Raw genomic sequence first — 24,088 nt, 5'->3', positions numbered from 1 at the left:
CGGCACGTTTTGAGCGTGCGAAAGAAGAGGTTGGTATTATCGTGCTTTCACATGTTTTGTACCACCAAAAGAGCAAACCCATCTATCATATGTTATCATCATCAACGCAGTAAAATATGCCGCTTCTTGCCAGCAATGACGGGGGCGTTGATGGGGGATTGAGGATTGAGAAGTAGGAAGTTGTTGTGGTGCGATGTATCTTGCGGCTACACATCGAGTGTGAGTTGACATATAAAGCAATTTTATGACTAAAACGTGTTTTAAGGTTACGGAACGAGAGGGAAATAAAAATTAATACCAATTATTTCCAGCTGTTGTTCTGCATCAGCCTGCACATTCACACGTGCTTGCGTCTCCACCGTGTTTGATTCGCTGGAGGTGCTTGGTGATGGACTGTTGAACACCGTCAAGAGTGCAGGAGATAATGAAAAAGTGGCAAAGTGCATTCACATTCCAACACGCGCGAAAGAGTGGATTGTTTTCAGCAACTCGACGTAACTGGACGCTTGTGTGTTCAACTGAAGAAACAGCTGTCATGACCCCATTTCGTTTCCGCTGTGAATCTTGATAACATTTCCCGAGCTTAGTGGTGTGCACACTTTTGTGAAGAAACTATCGCAAAACTTGTGCCTGTCAGTCTGCTTTGCCCTTCCGTTCGTTACCCACCCATCCGCGGGGGAGTCATGCAATCTTGCAATTATCTCTACTGTTTTTAGTTCGTGTCTGCGGGGGAGGGAAAAAGTTTGTTTTTATGTACTTGGCGTCCGGTACTTACTGATCAAAAAATCTCGTGCTCTGATGAATTAGTGCAGCTATACAGATGTAGGCTATACACTTCTTCACTCTCGGTATTGTACACCAGGTCCGGGCGATGGGTGCGTGGCAGACGTAGACGTACCTGCAAAGCGTAGGACGAAGATGGAAAATGTATCAGATGAATGTTACAGAATTCAAAAAAAAATCACTGTATACATTGCTGGTGTGGCCAAAGTTTATAACAAGTTGCTCGACTCGGAGTTATTCGTAGAAAATCCATTTATCTCTGGCCTCATTGTGGGTGATACTTTTCATCCGATTGAGTGATAGTAATTGGGAAGTTTTTCGCCGGCAAGAATGAGGAAGCAGCGAAATGGAGATACTGTAACTTTTGCCGGCACGCCGCTGGCTGTTGAAACGTATCAGTGTCATGAATGGAGGAAATTTATCTCGTGGAATTTGCCAACGATTGTGAGTGAAATTAAACTTCTAATTAAAGTTAAACTCATTCGGGTAGATTAACGGTATATTACCTCTTAGTCAGGCAGTACAAGCTGTGTTTACAAACCGAATAAAGTACCATGTTTTTATAATCACAAAACATTTATTTGATTGAGTACAAACAGAATCTCATGCGCTATTAGCAGCAAATGTCTTCTACCTAAATTATTTCGATCATTCGATTTGACAGTTTTGAAAGTTTCGAAATATTTGACAATTGCTTCATTTTACTGTTTTACGTTATTTTCATTCAGAGTGATATCCCCCGAATAACTCAAAAACGTATGAATAAGAGAAGGTATGGTGAGACACGTTTCTCCAACTTTCATTGTTGAACAGACTGTGTGCTGCGCATGGAGGAACCATTTCAACCATAAACACTTAAAAGCAACCGAATCGCCACGCAGTTCAATTTGAGCTAATTGAAACCGACTCCCAAAGTGCCCCAACGACGAAAAGGCTAGAACCACCGTTCGCATCGTCCCCGCCCCCTGGCCAGTTATCCGTGCCATATCACGTCGATGGCGCCTGATGGAATGAAATATATGCTGCTTGTTGATGAGATAATTAATTGAACCGACGGTAAGGCCCCGCTGAACTGCAGTGCAAATATGTGCGGATTGCCGTATGGCACGACACCAGATAGCTAATGGAGCTACGCGGGCTCGGCACTGTAGCTGAAAACCAACAAATCAAGTGGTGCTTAAATGACTAGAAGTACTCCGGCAGCAAACGCACCAGGCTCACCACACCGCAGCAGGAGCCAGTGCGCAATAACATCAGACGGCGTGCCGATGTGCGGCCGTATGGGAGGTCCACACTGCCTGCTGCTGTGGCCGTTCAGTTTCATCAGAAAGCACAAACACATCACCAAGTTTGCCACTATTCCAATCAAATGAACCAATTCACTAACCACACGCAGAAACTTGGGGGTCAACAAATGAAGTTATTAGTTTTGAGTAGAAGTTAGGGTTTTGGTAGGAAGCAATTTTCGTTATATACCGAAGCAGAACAGCATGCCAAAACAAGTAGGTAATCGAAATCAGTCACCAAACTTCAACAAATGCGTACTTTTCTTATTGCGATCATAATACTAGTCGACAAAAACGAAAACAAAGGTTGCCCTAAAAAATAGTTTTTGCAGAAGTGCGTCAAAAGGCCGCGGAGTAATTGCTCGTCTGTTCGTCGCTTCTATGTTTACTTACGGGAAAACTATTCTTTATCTCTGGAATAGTTATCTTTGCTTGGAGCACTTGGGTTGGTAAATGGTTGGACACGTGTCACCTGAGACCCTGTTGTGGTCATTCACCTCTGTCCAGCAACTCCTATCCCAACCTCCACGCGGTGCCGACCGGAATACGAGTAACCTTAGCGGAGATCGGGTAACCAACCCCCGGTGGAAACTTTGGTCGTATGCTGACTGGGAAGAGGGAACGTACGCGGCTGTTTCCCCATGTTAGGGGCGGCGTACAACAGCGTTTGACCCGGAGCGGGCGGCTGAATCATGAAACGCGGTGTCTCGCCAGCTAAATCTAAGACGGCAACCCCGTCGCGAGACTAGCCATCGCCACCCTAGTAAGGCAGCATGGCAAAAACACTTTACTACGAATAATCAAGAAGAAGAAACGGACCGGATCAATCGGCAACGACCTAGACGACGAAAAAAGGACACTGATTGGAAACTCGGAACATGGAACTGTAGATCGCTGAACATCCCGGGTGGCGACAGGATCCTACTGGATCAGTTGGAACCCCGTCACTTCGGCATCGTAGCGCTGCAGGAACTTTGTCGGAAAGGAGAAACTGTACGGAGGATGTGTGGCCGCAGGGCCCAGTACTACCAGAGCGGCGGCACAACGAATGAGCGGGGTACCGGTTTTATTGTGTTGGGCAAGATGCAAAGTCGTGTGATCAAGTGGCAGGCGATCAGCGACAGGATGTGTGTATTGAGAATTAAAGGCCGGTTCTACAATTACTCCATCATCAATGTGCACTGCCCGCATGAAGGAAGACCCGATGGCGAAAAGGAAGCCTTCTACGCGCAGCTGGAGGACGTCTACGACGGCTGCTCGCAGCGGGACATCAAGATCGTCATCGGGGATATGAACGCTCAAATCGGAAGGGGAGACTTGTATAAACCGGTGATCGGACACGAAAGTCTGCACACCAAAACGAACAACAACGGCCAAAGATGTGTCAACTTTGCAGTTTCCCGAGGAATGGTAGTCCGAAGTACATTTTTCCCCCGCAAGGACATCCACAAAGCCACTTGGAAATCACCTGACCAACAAACAACGAACAAAATTGGCCATGTGCTCATCGAAGGACGATTTTTCTCGGACATCACCAACATACGCACCTACCGAGGTGCGGACATTGACTCGGACCACTACTTAGTGGCGGTTTGTATGCGCTCAAAACTGTCGACTGTCTACCCGCGGCTCAACATCAAGCAGCTACGGGACCCGCAAGCTGCCGAAGTCTACGCACAACTGCTTGAAGCGGCACTACCCACGACAGAGGAGCTCGGGTCAGCTTCTCTCGAGGATGGCTGGATCATGATCCGCACGGCCATTAGGGAATCCGCGACAACGACACTAGGAACAGAGGCGCCGAGTGGCAGAAACGACCGGTATGATGGGGAATGCCAGGCAGCGGTGTCAGAGAAAAACCGGACCTGGGTAAATTACCTGAGGGTAAGGACGAGAGAGAACCTGGTCAAATACAGACGGGCAAGGAACGACATGACCACGATCCTGAGACGTAAAAAGCGCCAGCAAGAGGATCGTGACCATGAAGAGCTAGAAGAGCTGTTCACTGCTAATGAGACGCGAAAGTTCTACGAAAAGGTTAACCAATCCCGTAAAGGCTATGTGCCGCGAGCCGACTTTTGCAAGGATATGGCAGGTAACCTCATCACGAACGACAGCGAGGTGGTCGACAGGTGGAAGCAGCACTTCGATGAACATCTGAATGGCGATGCAACAAACGGAAGCGGAACGAGAACGGACCTGGGAGTGCCAGCAGTAGATGACCGGTTATTAGCCCCCGATCTCCACGAAATTCAGCGGGAAATTGGGAGGCTGAAGAACAACAAAGCCACCGGCAAAGACGGCCTGTCGGGCGAGCTCTACAAACATGGTAAAGAAACGCTTGCTAGAGCACTACACTGGGTGATTTCCAAGATCTGGGAAGAGGAAAAACTGCCGGAAGAGTGGATGGAGGGAGTCGTCTGCCCCATCTATAAGAAAGGCGACAAGCTGGAGTGCTGCAATTATCGTGGCATTACGCTTGTCAACGCTGCATATAAAATACTCTCCCAAGTTCTATTCCAACGTCTTCTATTCCAACACCTTTAACAAGGAGGTTCGTGGGGCAGTACCAGGCGGGTTTCATGGGAGCCCGCGCAACCACGGACCAAATTTTTTCAGTCCGACAGATTTTGCAAAAATGTCGTGAGTACAACGTATCCACGCATCACATTTTTATCGACTTCAAGGCAGCCTATGATACAGTTGATCGAGAACAGCTATGGCAGATCATGCACGAGAACGAGGATATCTTCCCGGATAAACTGACGCGGCTGTTCAAGGCTACCATGAACCGTGTGATGTGTTACGTGCGTGTCTCGAGGATGCTCTCGAATCCCTTCGAGTCATGCCGAGGATTGAGACAAGGTGATGGACTCTCTTGTTTGCTTTTTAACATCGCCCTCGAAGGTGTCATACGAAGAGCGGGCATCGACACGAGTGGTACGATTTTTACGAAACGGGTTCAGCTTAAGCCGCTGATGACTTAGACATAATAGCACGAAACTTTGCGACGGTGGAGGAAACCTACACCAGACTGAAAGCGGAAGCTAAGCGCATTGGACTGCTGATCAATGCGTCGAAAACTAAGTATATGAAGGGAAGAGGCTCCAAGGAGAACAATGTCAACCTCCCACCCGGGATCACCGTAGACGGCGATGAGCTTGAGGTGGTAGACGAGTTCGTGTACTTAGGATCGCTGGTGACCGCTGACAACAACACCAGCAAGGAGATCCGGAGACGCATTCAAGCGGGAAATCTTGCCTACTTTGCACTTCGTAAGACAATGAGATCCAATCGAGTGCGCCGCCGTACAAAGTTGAAACTGTACAAAACACTAGTTAGACCGGTAGTCCTCTAAGGGCTAGAGACGACAACACTGCTCTCAGAGGACCTCAACGCCCTTGGAGTTTTCGAACGGAAGGTGCTGCGAACCATCTACGGTGGAGTACAGACTGAAGACGGAGAATGGCGTAGACGCATGAACCATTAGCTGCACGCGCTGCTAGGAGAGATCCTCATTGCACATCTGATCAAAGTTAACAGATTGCGATGGGCCGGACACGTCGCAAGGATGCCGGACGACAACCCGGTTAAACGACCCTTTTCAGTAACCTCTCCGGCACCAGAAACAGAGGTGCACAGCGTACACGATGGCTTGATCAGATTGAAAGTGACCTACGAGTGATAAGACGCCTGGGAGCATGGCGCCATACAGCCCAGAACCGAGTTGAATGGAGACGACTTCTTGATACAGCACGAGCCACCCCGGCTCTAGCCTGCTAGGTAAGTAAGTAAGCTTGGAGCACCTAAATTCACGGGAATGGTTAAAAAGCTATAATCTTTTATTTTTTCTCTGTTTGAGCTTTTTTGAGGTTAGCTAAACATTGATAGTTGCCTAATCATAATTAAATAAAAAAAATTTTAGATTTTCTAAAAAAAAATAAAATAAAATTGGAGCCTGAACGGTTTGTTTGAATGGTATTATAATCGGCAAAGTTGTAATTTTGATTTTGTCCTTTCAGAAATTAATTTTTTTATTTCAATTTATTTTCTCATTTTAAAAAATTAAAAAAAATTGTTCTATTATATTTTCTGTTGTTTTGATACCAAAATAAGATATTTTAAAAATGATAGTCTACAACTTCGCCGAAGACGTCACGCCGATCAAACTGTTCTGGCTCTAAATATATTTGTAATCATCCAAATCATTTTTATATAATACTAGTAGAACGCTCCCGGCGATGCTCGGGATTAAAGGTTTCAAAGCCATATTTTTTTTTTATATTTCATTGTTGCATTAGCTCAACTCACTTAAAAAATATTTCACATCTTATAAATGTCCATCATCACTTGTAGTACTTCAATATCCCGAGAACGCATAGAATGGAAATTTCCTCATTGGATTGCATTTTGTGATTCAAGGCTGATTTATAGTAACTGGAAGTCGCCATTTTGGTTTTCAAAAAGACGTATGGAGTTCCATTTTTGGAAGTATTTAAATTGTTGACCAAATAGCTCTTAAGGTTATTTTCCTGAAACCGGAAGTCACCATTTTTTAATCCACAAAACTACGTTGAAAATAAAAAAAAAGATTTTCAATGCCTAAGTTGTCTCTTAATCGATATTTGAACCAATGAATCGTAACCTTTCCTCCAGCTGAATGTCCCAAGAGTTCTAGTTTGGATAACCGTAAAAAAAGTAAATAGAATCCCGTAATGTGTAACTATTCACAAAATTACGAAAACATCAGAAATGTAACATTTTTATGCTCGAAACATGGATTATTCTGCAAAAAAAAATTGCAGATGTTGGAGGAACAACGAACATTTTATTGAAAAAAAAAAATCACAAATCATTGAATTTTAATTTAGAGGCGAATTGCGCATAAAAAGTCAAAATTTTGCATGTATACGTGCAGTGTCTCTACAATTATGGGTCACTTTTACCCAAATACAAATTTTCTTACAAAACAGAACAATTTTCATTGGCAATAGTATTTTTTATAACTCAGTTGTAACCTTATTTATACGATTGAAATGATTTAATGTTGAAAATGTCACTGAAAACAATAATTCTGATCCGTGCATTAAGTAAAGTAACCCATAATTGTAGAAATGCTACATTTTGCGGTACACAATTGTGGGTCAGTCTATATTCTGGCTATTTTATTACCTCTGCATGATAACACATCACGACTTAATGGAATAACTAATTATCAAGCTTTTACAACAATGAAATAACTTTTGTGATGGATTTTGATGATTTTATAGACTAAATGATCTTGAATGCCAAAAGTGACCCATAATTGTGTCTTTTGCTATGCAAGTAATATTTGCACACATGAGCTGCAATAAAACTAATTGTCGAACGAAAGTAAGTTGATAATTTTTGATAATTTATATTCATTTTTGAACATTCAGGCAACACGTTGACTGATCCATAGTTGTAGAGGGACTGTATGATACGCATAAATTTCAAAAAAAGTATTTTGAGGTGTTTTTCTGTATTATGCATTCCCCGTGGCTCTGTGGTTAGGGATGTCGATTGGCTCTCACACGGTTGTGATATCGGGTTCGATCCCCGATCAGGTCGAAAACCTTTTCGACCTGGAAATTGTTTCGACTCAGCACAATGTATCGTTGTACTTATCCTACAACATGCAAAATGTGCTAAAAACAATATTGATAACGAATTCTCCCAACTAATCTGATCAAGAACACTATTAGAAGTCTAGCGTGCGATATTGTTGTGCTGTATACATAAATTAACTTCAAACATACGTAGTTTTGTGAATTATATCTCAACTTTTAGCATTAAGATACCTTTTATTTTTCCTCAAATGTCTTTCCTGAACGTTTACGAACATTTTATGAAAGAATAATCACATGTCATCGCATTGAATTTTGATTTAGAGGCAAACTCAGCATAAAAAGTCATAATTTTGCCTGTTTTATGTAGTTTTGTGAAAAATATCTCAAATTTTAGTAATCAGATACTTTTTATTTTCCTCAAATTTTATTTCCTGAACATTAACAAACATTTTAATGGAAAAATAATCATATTTAGAGATTTAGAGGCAAATTCAGCATAAAAAGTCATAATTTGCATGTTTTACGCAGTTTTGTGAATAATATCTCAAATATTAGTAATCAGATACTTTTTATTTTTCCTCAAATGTCTTTCCTGAACAGTAACAAACATTTTAATGGAAAAATAATCACATGTTTTTTTTTTGATTTAGAACGATTTAAAATTATAGTGGTGACTGTACACCTCACCTGTAGCATTCTAGTTAATTTTTGCCCTTAACCATTCGAAATATTAACAATAACTTTACTTTATAACTTTTGGTAAGAAGTCCACGATGGAGAATTAGAGGAACAAACTTTTATTGAAGGTAAGGTTTTTGGAAAAATATTCAATTTAAATATTTTTCCAATGATTTTACACTATTTCTCTAGTCATTCTAAATCAAAAAGATTATGTGGTTATTTAATTTACAAGTTACTTTGAATTAAAGTTAAAAAGTTTCAAAATATCTTGAGAATAATCAAATTCCAATGATACAATATGATTCTAATAGTAATTTCAAATCATCAAGCTCTTGGCGACTTACTTTCTAAATGCACCCCTTATTGAGATATTTTTAAATTAAATGTTCTAATTTGGGGTTTGCCTTTCACTGGTAAAACCAAAGGTATAAAAGTGCTCAAAAGGGCCGAATGTTGTATATCACTCGACTCAGTTCGAAGAACTGAGCATTTTCTGTATGTGTGTGTATGTGTGTGTGTAAGGCTCTCCCAATCTCACTCGATTTTCTCAGAGATGGCTGGACCGATTTTCATGAAATTAATTGCAAATGAAAGGTCTTGTTGTCCCATAAGACCCTATTGAATTTTATTGTAATCGGATTTTTAGTTTAGGATTATGTATCAAAATGTAAAAATCATGAAACATCATTATCTTGAAAACTACACAACCGATTTGAACAAAATTGGTTTCGAATGAACAAGCTACTTGAAAAACCCTTAACTTTTGAATTTTATAGAGATTGAACTTGTGGTTCAAAAGTTATGAAAAGAAACATGTTTTGAAGACTGTTTAATCTCACTCATGTTTCTCAGAGATGGCTGGACCGATTTTCATAAAATCAGTGTCAAATGGAAGGTCTAGTTGCCCCATAAGACCCTATTGATTTGTTTTGCAATCGAACTATTACTTTGCCTTACCTTACCTTACCAGTCAGCTCCAGGCCGAAGTGTCCCTTGCTGTTCGAAGAAGTCGTCTCCATTCAACTCGGTCCATGGCTGCAGCTCGCCAGCCATGTCGTCTGCGGAGGCCCCGCAGGTCGTCTTCCACTTGATCGAGCCATCTTGCTCGCTGCGCGCCCCGCCGCCTTGTTCCAGTCGGGTTGTTATCAAGAACCATTTTCACCGGGTTGTCGTCCGACATCCTAACGACATGCCCAGCCCACCGTAGTCTCCCGATTTTCGCCGTTTGAACGATGAGTGGTTCTCCCAGCAGCTGATGCAACTCGTGGTTCATCCGCCTCCGCCATGATCCATCTTCCATCTGCACTCCACCACAGATAGTACGCAACACCTTTCGTTCGAAAACCCCAAGGGCGCGTTGGTCCTCCACGAGCATAGTCCAGGTTTCGTGGCCGTAGAGGACTACCGGTCTGATCAGTGTTTTGTAGATGGTTAACTTCGTGCGGCGGCGGATTTTATTCGAGCGTAGTGTCCTCCGGAGTCCAAAGTAGGCACGATTTCCTGCCATAAGGCGTCGACGAATTTCTCTGCTGGTGTCGTTGTCAGCAGTCACCAGTGAGCCCAGGTACACGAACTCGTCTACCACCTCGATTGCATCACCGCTAATATGAATTCGTGGCGGGAGGTTGACACTGTCTTCTCTGGAACCTCTCCCTCTCATGTACTTGGTTTTCGATGCGTTTATGGCCAGCCCAATTCGTCCGGCTTCAGCCTCCAGTCTGATGTACGTCTCCGTCATCTTTTCAAGGGTTCGTGCTACAATATCAATGTCATCGGCGAAGCCAAAGAGCTGAACAGACCTTCTAAAAATCGTGCCACTCGTGTCGATACCAGCCCTACGTATCACACCTTCCAAAGCGATGTTGAATAGCAAGCACGATAATCCATCACCTTGCCGTAACCCTCTTCGAGATTCGAAGGGACTCGAGAGTGTCCCCGAAACTCGAACTACGCACATCACCCGATCCATCGTCGACTTGACCAACCGTGTCAGTTTATCCGGAAAGCCGTAATCGTGCATAATCTGCTATAGCTGGTCTCGAACGATTGTGTCGTATGCCGATTTAAAATCGATGAACAAGTGATGTGTGGGCACGTTATACTCACGGCACTTCTGTAGGACCTGCCGTACCGCGAATATTTGGCCCGTGGTGGCGCGGGCACCTATAAATCCCGCTTGGTATTGCCCCACGAATTCCCTTGCAAACGGTGATAGTCGACGGCACAGAATTTGAGAGAGTACCTTGTAGCCGGCGTTCAGCAACGTGATTGCGCGGTAGTTGCAGCAATCCAACGTGTCGCCTTTTTTGTAGATGGGGCACACTGTACCCTCCATCCACTCCTCCGGTACTACCTCCTCCTCCCAAATATTGGCAATAACCCAGTGTAGCGCCTTAGCCAGTGATTCACCACCGTGTTTTAACAGCTCGCTGGGGAGTTGGTCAGCTCCAGCGGCTTTATTGTTTTTCAGCCGGCCGATCTCCTCTCTAACCTCCTGGAGGTCAGGGGCTGGGATTCTGTCGTCATCTGCGCGTACACCGAGATCTACTACCACTCCGTCGTCGTCCTCTGCTACATCGCCATTAAGGTGCTCATCGTAGTACTGCTTCCACCTGTCAATCACCTCACACTTGTTCGTGAGAAGGTTGCCGCCCAGGTCCCTGCACATGTCGGCTTGTGGCACATAGCCTTTGCGGGAACAGTTCAGCTTCTCGTAGAACTTTCGTGTGTCATTCGCACGGTACAGTGCCTCCATCACCTCGCGATCTCGATCTTCCTCCTGGCGCTTCTTCTTCCGTAAGACCGAGTTTTGCCTGTTCCGTGCGCGTCGGTAGCGCTCCACGTTCGCCCTCGTTTGGTGTTGCAGCATTCTCGCTCGTGCTGCATTCTTCTCTTCCACTAACTGTTTGCACTCGTCGTCAAACCAGTCGTTTCTCCTGTTCGGAGCCATAGTACCAAGCGCCGCTACAGCAGTACTATCTATGGCTGATCGAATGTCCCTTCAGCCATCTTCAAGAGTAGCTGCGCCAAGCTGCTCTTCCGCTGGTAATGCTGCTTCCAGCTGCTGTGCGTACTCCCTTGCAACCTCGGCGTCCCGTAGTTGCCCGATGTTTGGTCGCGGTGGACGACTTTGACGCGTGTTTCGCACCGTCGAAAGTTTTGAGCGCATGCATACTGCAACAAGGTAATGGTCCGAATCAATATTCGCACTGCGGTAGGTGCGAACGTTGATGACGTCAGAGAAGAATTTACCATCGATTAGAACGTGGTCGATTTGGTTTTCCACTTGTGAATCAGGTGATCTCCAGGTGGCTTTGTGGATGTCTTTGCGGGGGAAGAAGGTACTTCTGACTACCATACCGCGGGAGGCTGCAAAGTTCACACATCGTTGGCCGTTATCATTTGATGCGGCATGCAGGCTATTCGGCCCTATTACTTTGCCTGTTATGTTTAAAAATGTGAAATCCAGCTTTTCATAGGAACATATTCCGAAGACTACTTGAACTCACTCACTTTGCTCAGAGTTGGCTGAACCGATTTCCACAAAATTAGTGTCAATTAATAAGTCTAGCTGCCTCATAACACCCTATTAAATTTAACTGTAATCGAACTGTAACTTCGTCTGTAATGTACCGAAATGTGATAATCACGAAACTTCATTATTTCAGAAACTACACAACCGATTTGATCAATATCATTATCAGATGAGCAGACTAGTTAAGGGTTAACTGATGAATTATGATTGAACACATGGTTTCAAAGTTTGGGTGCCCTATACGTTCCCATTTCATTTGATTATAATCGAACTAAAGCAACCGTTATGTATTAAATTGTTAATAAAACAACGAAAGTCTATTATCTCAAAGATTACATAACTTATTTGAACATAACTAGTGTCATACGAACGAGTCATCTCTCGAACTTACAAATAACAAATTTCATAACAATTTGATATGTGGCTCAAAAGTTATGGAAAGAAAAGAAATTCAAAGACTATTTAAAACTACACCTGCTTTGATCGATATATGTGGTCTCAACAGATTTTAAATGTGGTATCGTACTACAGTCATACCTCGATATAAGGCAACTTTATTTTTATTTTCGTTATGTTATATCGAGTTATGTTATATCGAAGCACGAAAAAAATATTTTTTCATTGATGTAAAATTCTTTATGGTTACTGAAAAGTGCACAAAAACTTTTTTTCCTTAACCTAAAAGTATATATAAACCCTTTTTATGTCCCTTTAAGACAATTTTCGTAGACCAGTATAACCAGTCACAGAACATTGAAAAAATAAATGTCAATTTTACCCCATTTTACGGTACTTATTGGTGTCAAGACTTACTTTAAACATTTATTCGGAACATTATACACCTCAAAAATAATTGTTGTACTTCAATTTTGGGAAATTGAAAAAAGTTACGTTATATCGAGGTAAAAGTTACGTTATATCGAGTTACGTTATATCGAGGTTGCCTTATATAGAGGTATGACTGTGTTTGAACGTTCCAAATTCATTGATTCCTTGCGATGTGTTTAAAGTCAGACAATGCACGACGAATCGGCCATAGGATATGATCAAAGTCAAATAACAAATCGTTTGAAATGATTGGTTTTATCGAAATGACAACATACTCGACTTTTGGCTTCTGTACATCACCTTAATTCTGAATACACTAAGGTCGCTTTTTACGCGGTTTTTTTACGCGGGTTTTTTTACGCGGATTCCGGAATTGACGCGGTTTTTTTTGCCTGGATTACGGTTCCCCTTCACTCGGAATGCAAAATTAACGATGGTTTTTTTACGCGGATTCCGGAATTTACGCGGTTTTTTTACGCGGATTCCGGAATTTACGCGGATTCCGGAATTTACGCGGTTTTTTTTACGCGGCACGTATCCCCCGCGTAAAAAGCGACCTTAGTGTATATTCATATTGAGTGGTATTCGGTCATTTTCAGCAGGTTTTCTGGCATCAATCTGATACCGGAGATATCCATATTGGGTGGTTTTCATTATTTTGTTGTTTTCCAGAAACTTAAAGTGATCATCTTTGAATTCTAAATAGTGTCCAGGGTCAATGCTTGATTTCAATGCATCATCTCTATTACGGAAATGTCCATATTGAGTATTATTCGGTCATTTTCGATTGTTTCCTAAAGTTGCCGTTCAGGAATTCAAAATGGTGCCTGAGGTCAATTGTTTGCTCATTGCATCATTCCAGAGATACACATATTGGATGGTATTTGGTTATTTTAGCCTGTTTCTCACAAACGGAAGTCGCTATCTTGGATTTCAAAATGGTATTTAAGATAATTTCTGGCCTCCGAGCGTCATTCTGGTTGAATGTTTTTAGAGGTAACAAATATGTCCAAAATGGTTCGACGCCCCTCCCTCTTCTGGAAGCACGTGTTTCTGGGAAACAGCCGGGAATGATCGAATAACACCCAATACCGGGAGTCGCCATCTTAGAATTCAAAATGGTATCTGTGGTCGATTTTAGCTCCTGTGTATCATTCTACAAAAGCAAAGCCTTGGTGCTACATTCCGATTCGGAACTTGACCTCCTGTTTACTATACACAGACTTCGCAGCCAACCATTAAGTGTACAGGACAATTGCGGGGCTAGCGCTACGATCCTACTGACACTAACAGTCTCTCCCTTGCCGAGACTCGAACCTACGACGACTGGCTTGTTAGGCCAGCATCGCACCTCGAGACCAGCTGGGGAGGTTGTGTATTATTCTTGATCCGGATATTATTATATTGGGTGGAAATCGGGCATTTTTGGCTGTTGTCCTGAAACCGGAAGTTGTCATCTTACAATCCTAAATGTTGCCTGAGGTCGATTATGGAACATATTTGTTACCTCTAAAAACATTCACATACCAAATTTGGTTTCATTTAGTTGGTTAGTTCTCGAGATGTGCAGAAATTCGTGTTTAAATTGTATGGCACCCCTCCCTTCCAAAAGAAGGAGGGGTGTCAAAACATTATGGACATATTTTTTACCACTAAAAACATTTACCTGTCGAATTTGGTTCCATTTTATTGATTAGTTCTCGAGATGTGCAGAAATTTGTGTTTCATTTGTATGGAACCCCTCCTTTCCAGAGAAGGGAGGGGCATTCAACTATTATGGACATATTTGTTACCTCTTAAAACATCCACATGCCAAATTCGGTTTAATTTGCTTGGTTTGTTCTTGAGTTGTGCAGAAATTTATGCTTCATTTGTATGGGACCCTTCCCTTCCACAAGAGGGAGGGATCTCAAACTATCTTAGGAACCTTTATCGGCACCAAAAACCCCTGCATACAAATTTTCACGTTGATCGGTTCGGTAGTTTCCGAGCCTATATGGATCAGACAGACAGACAGACTGGACGGCATTTTTAAATGTATAGATTGCAACATCAATATTTTAGAACCTAAAGAGTGAATATAAATTTATTGGATTGAAGCGTTCATGTAAATCTATTATTACAAATAAAAGTTCGAATGAGAAAGGCTGGGTCTGACCGCTTGGTGGATTAATTTAGGTTTTTATTTTTTGCTTGACAATTTTTTTGATTTGTCTACAACTACATTCGCTGTAATACGGAGACAGGTAATATACGATTATTATGGTAAAGCTTAGAATAATAATATATCATCTAACAATTTTGAAATGTAAAAAGAGATTTTGTATGAATCCTAGTAAATAAACAAAAAAATCACAAGCATTCGCCGGCTCTTACTCTTACTCTTACTCTTACTCTTACTTAGAAATGTACGAACAAAAGTGTACCACTTCAATACGAATAGTACCACTGCAGTAAAAATAGAAGTGCACCGCTGAAATGTACGAATAGAAGAGTACCACTGCAATCATAGACGACGAGAGACCTGCGGTTCTTTTCTCCACTGGTACTGTTGCTTTTACCGGCATGTTTTCTTTCAAGACATCAGTTTTTATTAGATTCTTCAGAACCTAACACGCAGGTTTAGAAATTGTTCAAGGATGGGTATTGTTACAAACTTTTAGGAAAACTTTTACCTTCGAGACATCATATTGGTCTAAACTCATGGAAGCAAAAACAAATTGACCTATTGGGACGGGGAGGCGCTGTCAATCTTTATTTCGATATTGATACAGAGAATATCACAGGGAACGGATGGTGTCCATTCACGTCGTCTGTGCTAGGAATGCTCGCATGTAATTGGTTCATTATTCGCGTAAATTTGTTATTGAAACTTTTTATCAATTTTACCGCTTAGCAATGAAATTAGAGTGATAACTAGCATATTACAAAATGGTTATACATTTTATCTATCCAACAACATATTGGTTATTGTTATCCATCATGTGGTTATGCTGTTAATAACGTTTGAAATCTGACGCAACATTTGCCAGTTTCATTTCCAATTTTACAGAATACATCCCAGTATAGTAAACAAAGACGTAGTCCCACGTCAAAACGAAGTCTGCGCCTAAATGCACAAACGCAGACTAACGCTTGAGAATACATATACGGTAGCTGAAAAATGGCTACGAAGACCGTACACGCTTGTACGAGGCAGTCACTCTCAGAATAACACCTATTTGAGATAACCGCTTTTTCCGTAAACTGGCGCGCTTTAAAATTTTGTAACCTATTTTCATTACTCAAATGTCTATGAGAAATAGGAAAAAATGTTCTTATGAAGTTGAACATTTAAATTCATTCTTTTAGATTTTTTGAATAAGTGACCTTGAATGAATAATTTTTTGTTCACCTGTAAAAAGAGATAGATGGAAAGATGTCGAGAAAATATTGTCGCATAGTTTTCAACATAATTCAACATTTATAACAACTTTATTCGATCGCAGCTAATATAATACAACCTAGTGAAAAATATACTTTTGAAATCGTTTTACTTTAACATTTGCAATTTAAAGTTTAAATAACTGGTAAAAATTCAATAGTTCTTCAAAAACTCTCAAAAACAGTTATCAAAAATGTCAAAACTATCAAATTCATCTTAGATATTAGAAACTAAAAAACACCGAAATATCTTCTTTTTAGGAACTTTAATTTTATTTTTATTCTCCAAGTGACTTTTGCAGTTCAATACTTGTCCACTTATTGATTTTCGAAATCAAGCACGTACCGCACGTAGGAAACATAAATCAACTTTGCGTGGAAACGTGAAACCATCGTAATTAGCCCCCAAAAAAAAAAACAGCCCGAAAATCCTACCGGCAGTCCACTGCTGATATCCTTCTTTGAGTAATTCACTTACCTCTGCACTGCTAGAGCTAGCGTTAGCCAAATCGATGCTGTGTGAAACATAGCCGGTATGATCTGAAAAGATACAGAAAGGACGAGGGAGGATTAATTTCATTGTCCGCTTCGGTAGAGCTGCTATGGAACTAATCGATAGGAAGTTTGGGGCTAACTGTTTTACTCGGAAATCTATTCATATCATTTCTTTTCGGATTGATACAAATCTGTACGATTGAACATTTTGCCTCGCGCTACCGCTGATTCCGGTTAGAATAGAATGATACGTTGAAAGTCGATTTTGTTTATTAGTCTGCAATGAACGGTTCGCACCATCTTTGCTTGATCATGGTAATCAATTCAACCACTCCGGTTTGAGCCGGTAATCATGTGTCATCATATCACGCGCTTCAGTTTCACATCTGGGATACGTGACTGCCCAGTTCTCAAATCCCATGAATGGTTGATTGATGTGCTTGCGAACGATATGAAACTTTACTGATGATCCGTCGTAGGCGAGGTTTAGTTTACAGTTATTACACTGGACTGGACATGCATTTCTCATTGCTAACACAAGTTGTAAATCATGCAAAAGTACGTTGGTTGTTGTGTTGTAGTAAATTATGAACCTGTTCATTATGCAAATGACGGTTAATCATCATTACACGAAATGTAGCCGTCACTACCTGGGCTTAGAATCAAATTTACGCTGAAGGCAAGCTATTTAATTAAACTTCACAAACATCTGTTGCGCGTAGCGACGACCAGATTTGAAACACAAAATTAATTGCTTTTGCTGGTATCAAAAACGGAAACAATGCTATAATAAGCATTCTCCTCCCATTGCAGCTAGGTACCTACATATTTTTAGCTTTCAAGAATAGGTCGAGGTCAGGTTGCTCTCCGCCCACGGGTTCCACTGAAATATTTGAATACTACTTTTCATCTGGATTACGTACGTTCACACTGATTGCCTCGCCGAACCTCGCTCCGCCTTACCGTGTCGGAAAAGCGGATAAGGACCAACACGCCGAGAAAATACATATTAATGATGCAGCAAAAAATGAACCTCCTTCTCACAGTGAAGCAATATCCGTACGAATGATATGACCAACTTCGAACAGCTGGTCCAAAAGGCGTGACAGGAGCAAAAAAAAATCCTGCTTGGTCACCGCTCTAATCATCTCCTAAGAAATTTACCTCCTATTGGTAAGGAATGACACTCGGAAAAGCGAGAATGTGAAGATTATTCGAAGGTCAAGATTGCATTGAAACACCTTTTCACAGCTTTCGTTTCTGTACTCTTCTTTTTCCAGTGTTTCCACGTCGGACGATGAAAACTTCCAACCTAACAACGCCGGTTTCACATAGAGCAAACCAGCAAAATGTGGATTCATTTTGTTGATGGCCAAAGAATTTAATATCATTGGTCAAGCTGGAATCTGTTGGTTTGTTGATCTACGCTGGTATAATTAAATGTTCAGCTCCCGGGTGGCCAAGCATTATACTGCCGCTCATGGCAAGTCCGTCCCAATTGCATTTTTGTCAATTTTGAGTTTATTTATGGAATCAATTCCTTTTTATGTCTACTTTCGATAGAACAAATATTTTTGAATACTTCGTTCTGAGGAACTATGAAAAAAATAGCAAGTCGGTTTGTTCCATAGCAAAAGTGATCGCAAGTCGGTTCCATTGCAAAAATCTTCGCAATTTAACTCCACAGCCAATAATGATTATGGAAAATGTGATATTTACCACAACTTATGGTCTTCAGGTTTAGAATTGGATGTATCAAGTGATATTCGATAGGAGGTTTGATTGAATTTTACACGTTCTACATCGTGTGGCTCTAGCTGATAGTACAATGTTTTCTTCAAGACAAAGTTTCCACCAGTAGCTTCTTTCAACTGTTGGTTGTTGACAATGAACGCTTCAGGTGTGTCACTGTATTGTTAGTTAAAGCATTCTTGAGTAAATACTACTTTTCGTATTTTATCCGTATTTTATGTAAAGACGTGGGCCAGAATTGTAACATTATTGTCGTTGATTTCGTTTTGAAGAATTTGTCAGTCATATCAAATCCTTCAGAACGCTACTTAGCTGTTTTTAACGGGGCAATCATTTTCCTAAGCTATAGGAGTTTTTTCATATTTGCTTCCACTGCTACGTCGACGCTGTCCGCCGTCACGAACGTGTGACCGCTCTCAGGAAAATTTAGAATAAGTTACCTACACTGATTTCGAATTTATCAGTAGTATCAAATGTAAAAACAAAATCTAATTTTATTCTGAGCGGCGCAGTTGGTACATTATGTTATGCTTCTCACAAAAAACTTGTTTAATAAGGCACGAGAGAAGGTCATTTATGAATTGACCAGCGATGGATTCATTCCATACGCAAGCTATAGCACCGCCATCGATTTGCAGTAGTTGGTTTTTCATCACCGGTCGTAGCTGGCTATGGGACTAACTTGCAATCGTTCTTGCTACGTACCGTAAAAGTTATCGCATGTGAGTCCCAGCTTATGATTTTCAACAAATTTTAGTCAAATTTCGGTGTTTATACAAGTTTTATGATGTAAAAGTGTTAGATTGTCATTGCAGTACTAATTTCTGTTGATGGTCTTGATTGAAAAAGCATTTGAGTGCCAAATTCCACCCAAAGCGTTTCGATTTTCAATTGCTGTTTTCTCGTCAGCACCAAAATGCAAATGGGACGGACTTGCTATAAGCGGCAGTATAGGTTTTTTCTCTGCAAAGCTCGAGAGAATCCCTCTTTCAATTCAGGAAAATCTCTATAGCAACAATGAGAATTGAAGCAACGCTTTCAAGTATGAAAATGACGAGCCAAAATTTTGGTTAAAAACCGCATTTCTATAATTCGTGCCTCACAACCTTTTGGTACGGATCAGGGGGAAATTAAAATCAAACCCAAACCGTACTGAAACAAAGACAACATAAACTTTAACTAGCAATACACAAAAGTATCGTTTGGATGTCAAGTTTATTCCATTTTGTGTCAACTGATATTTGGTTCTTTTTTGGTATTTTGTGTGAAAATCTTATTCATTCAAGCTCAACAAATTTTCGAAATTTTTATAAATTGAAAGAGGTAGCACAGATTTCCTGTTTAATTAGAGAAAGTCGTATGTTAAGTGATTCTTCAAATACCTTTGCTTACTTACTCTAGCTTGTCGTCCCTGGAGCACCTGTAAAAGCAAACTATCTTGTTTAGCTCCAATTAGAGCAAATGTAAGCTAGAGGCTTGTTGGTTTTGTCCTCACAGGCATAGTAATTGCGGCTGTAAACAAAATTTCCACAGAACAATTCATATGGTAAACGAAAAGCGATGACTCTCCATAGAGCAAACCTTAATTTACATTTCTACCATTGCTTTTTCAAGGATCCACATGCATTTCCGCCTGTAGGACTTAATCCCGGGGAGACAATCCCATTCTCTGTTCTCCGATTTTCCCGCAGGCAACACCTCGAAGCCATACATCTAATCCTACCGATATATCTGACCAGCCATCGTGTAGCGTTTTTTATTTACCTTTTTATTCATCCCTCTCGAGATTTTCTGCTGATGAAAATACTGACGTGCCTCCGGTATAACGACAATCGTCCCACTGTCTGATTCCGCATAAGTCTCGCTTTTAATGTATTTTATTGCCCTGCTAAATGCCAGACAGTGAGTCAACCAGAGAAAACGGGTATGCAAACCCGAACGAATTCCGGGATACATCGTAGCACACAAGTGTTGCAACGAGGCAATGAATAAACAAAGCCCGACGCCAAATCACCTAACAGTAAATTACTGACTTTCTCAGCAATATTAAACGATCCTTGAAAAAAGCTCGTTGTTGAAGCAGAAACAACCACCTTTCCCCGTGCGGAACACTTCCGATAGCTACCGGCTGCACAGGTGAATACCAAATTCCCTGGATCCTTCCAACCGCAATTTGTCAACAGTGCAATGCTATTGTCATCACCCATTAGGCTATATGGACTAATATGTGGAAAATGCAAACCAATGAAAACCATGAGCAGCTAGTTTTAAATGAAATATTCTCATACCAGAGTAAAACAATCGAGATCCGTATACACTGTTGTACGACATACGCCAGGAATGTGGTTTGGGGTTTCGTTGTTCCGCTACGCGGTTTGTCGCAAACATATAAAACGAAATGGAAAATACATTTTGGTTTTTGTTTCAGATGTACACACGAGAAACTCATATTTCCACTCGCTCTGTTGTATTTGTTCAGACCTGTAGGCTGACAACTATCTGCGTTTTTATGTGCTTATGTTTATCTTAACTAAGCTGTGAAAACAAAACCCATATTTGCATTGTTTGCATGTAGCAGGGCAAAACGAAGGAATGCCGCCATTGTAAAGCCATGCAGAGATTTTTCCAACCTTCGTTGTATTCTGTTATTTTTAATTACTTCGTTGTATTGTGTTATTTTTAATTATATTTCGAGAAATAAAATCATCAATAATAAATGAGATAGAGTCTATTACTGCTACACTAACTGAAGGTTCAGGAAAGGTTCTAGTATTATTCGAATTTAAGCCCTCGGAAATTGTTTCTATAGGTTAGAAAAGGTAAACAATAATTATCACAATGTCTTTCCGTGAGCCTTAAATTGCTTATCAGAATCCCGGCAAAAAAAATATTAACTTTGTTCCAAGGTTAACCCAAAATCATTGGGAGATCACTTTACAGCTTTAAAGAGGAGAATAGAGTGATTACTTATTTTGATTTCAAATCGCAGAAGACGTTTCTGAAGATTAGAGAAAGGTGAAAATTATGATGCTATGCACCATTAGCTGCAGCCTACATGAATAAAAAAGGAATTTGCAACATTTTCAGGTCTGCATTAAACCTTGAGTTGTCCAGGTAAAGCTTCGTAGCCGCAAGGTTACAGAGTCCGCTTTGACAAGCGAGTGGTGATAGGTTCGAATCTTAGTAGAACCAACCATGCAACCATCATCAGTGCTTATGTGGACTGTCCACATAAGCACTGATGATGGTTGCATGTAGCAGCCGAAATACGTATCTGCGGACGGTATTCGATTAAAGGGTATTCGATTTTTTGTAGTAGAATTAAATGCAAACATAACCTATTCTCAATATTCAATTCCATTCTACTAAGACGCTCAAAAAGAAATTTATAAATTCTATTGTTGTTATTAGTCTATCTATACATATAAAAATGCAGCTCTGTCTGTCTGTCTATCTGTCTGTGTGTTCCATATAGGCTTGGAAACTACTGAACCGATCGGCGTGAAATTTTGTGTATAGGGGTTTTAGGGGCCGAGAAAGGTCACTAAGGTAATTCGAAACCCCTCCCTCTTCTGGAAGGGAGGGATCCCATACAAATGAAACATAAATTCAAGCACATCTCAAAACTTAACCATGCAAATTGAACCAAATTTAGCAGGTGGATGTTTTTAGGGGTAAAAAATATATCCACAATGGTTTAACACCCCTCCCTCTCTTGGAAGGTAGGGGTCCCATACAAATGAAACATAAATTCATGCACATCTTAAAAATTAACCAAGCAAATGGAACCAAATTTGGCAGGTGGATGTTTTTAGGGGTAACAAATATATCCATAACAAATTGACGCCCCTCTCCTTTTTCAAAGGGTCCCATACAAAAGAAACACAAATTTCGCACAGTTCAAGAACCAATCCACCAAATAGAACCAAATTTGGCATGTAAATGTTTTTAGAGGTAACAAATATGTTCATAAACTTTCGACATCCCTCCTTCTTCTGAAAGGAGGGGTTCCACACAAATTTCTGCACATCTCGAGAAATAATCAAGCAAATAGAACCAAATTTGATATGTTGAGGTTTCTGAGAGCAAGAAAAATTTTTGACTCCAGACGCCATTGTTAAATTTAAGATGGAAACTTCCGGTTTCTATCCGTAAAATATCTTCAAATATCATTTTCAAATCCAAGATGGTGACTTCCTGTTTCTGAAAAACAGAAGGATATGACCAAATACCACCCAATATGGGTATTTCCGAAATCGTGATGATACACTGAAACCACAAATCGACCTCCGAAAACATTTTGAGTTGTAAAATGGCAACTTCCGGTGACTGGAAAACTGCCGAAAATGACCAAATACCACCTAATATGGGTGTTTTTCAACCAGAATGACGTTCAGAGGCCAGAAATTGTCTCCAAATGCCATTTTGAAATCCAAGATGGCGACTTAAGGTTTCTGAAAAACAGCGAGATATGACCAAATACCACCCAATATGGGTATTTGCGAAATCGTGATGATGCATTGAACCACAAATCGACCTCAGACAACATTTTGAGTTGTGATATGGCAACTTTTGGTGACTGGAAAACTGCCGAAAATGACCCAAAAATAACCAAATATGGGTGTTTCTTTAACCAGAATGTTGCTCAGGGGCTAGAAATTGTCACAAAATGTCATTTTGAAATACAAGATGGCGACTTACGGTTTCTAGAAAATAGCCGAAAATGACCAAATACCACCCAATATGAGTGTTTCTTTAACCAGAATGACACTCAGAGACCAGAAATTGTCTCCAAATGCAATTTTGAAACCCAAGATGGCGACTTCCGCTCTCTGAAAAACAGCCAAAAATGGCCGATTTCCATCCAATATGAGATGCTTCGATACCAGAATGATACACAGGAGCTAGAATCGACCACAGACACTATTTTGAATTCTAAGATGGTGACTTCCGGTTTCTGGAAAACAGCCGAATATCACTAAATAACACCTATTATGGGTGTTTCTTGAACCACTATGACGCTCAGGGGCCAGAAATTGTCTTCAAATGCCATTTCAAAATCCAGGATGGTGTTTTCCGGTTTCTGAAAAATAGCCTAAAGTGAGCAATTACCACCCAATATGAGCGTTTCTTTAACCAGAATGATGCATAAAGCTTAAAATTGACCTCAGGCACCATTTTAAATTGTAAGATGGCAACTTCTGGAAAACAGTCGAATACTAGGCAGAAAACGAGGATGTTGTCATTCCGATGAAATCAATAATTTCAAACGATATAAACAAATCGCAAGAAATCAAAGAATTTGGAATGTTGAAATTATTGAATTAAACACAAAAAAGGCGGGACGAAGTTTGTCGGGTCAGCTAATAAGATATAATAAATAAGCAGTTTTAATAAGAATTAAGTATTTTTGACTGCAAAAGATAAACACCCGGAAGATGACACTTGCCGCCATTTTGAAGCTTCAGGTTAGTATCAAGAGCGCAACTAAATTCTTGTTATTTTTCATGAAAACGCAACTTCATTCAAAAACAGAAATAGTTACCTGTAAATCAGCTTTCTGGCAGAGCTCAAATATCGTTACGATAAAAGTATTCGTCTATTAAGACTTTCCAAGCTAAGCCATTTTTCGATACCTTTATATGAGCAGAACTACTGATTAGTCAGACGGAATAAGCAATAATCGGACGGCGCAATACGTATCTGTGGAATAT

The 24,088-nt window shown here is 40.7% G+C and overlaps 1 protein-coding gene across 2 annotated transcripts in view; it reads right to left on the bottom strand.

Annotated features, from left to right (window-relative positions):
* The window catches only part of LOC129721800 (sex peptide receptor), a 163,726-nt gene that overhangs the window by 24,513 nt on the left and 115,125 nt on the right, over positions 1 to 24,088 (bottom strand). For both annotated transcript variants that reach the window (XM_055674799.1, XM_055674798.1), the window contains exons 4-5: positions 16,606 to 16,667; positions 776 to 898 (exon numbers count right to left, since the gene is read on the bottom strand). In XM_055674799.1, the coding sequence (XP_055530774.1) occupies positions 776 to 898; positions 16,606 to 16,667 (185 nt within the window). The remainder of the gene's footprint in view (positions 1 to 775; positions 899 to 16,605; positions 16,668 to 24,088) is intronic.

The sequence above is a fragment of the Wyeomyia smithii genome, chromosome 2 (genome assembly GCF_029784165.1).
Source record: "Wyeomyia smithii strain HCP4-BCI-WySm-NY-G18 chromosome 2, ASM2978416v1, whole genome shotgun sequence".
In the NCBI taxonomy this organism is placed as follows: Eukaryota; Metazoa; Arthropoda; class Insecta; order Diptera; family Culicidae; genus Wyeomyia; species Wyeomyia smithii.
The sequence above is the reverse complement of the archived record's forward strand: the minus strand, read 5'-3'. Positions and strand labels throughout refer to the sequence as shown.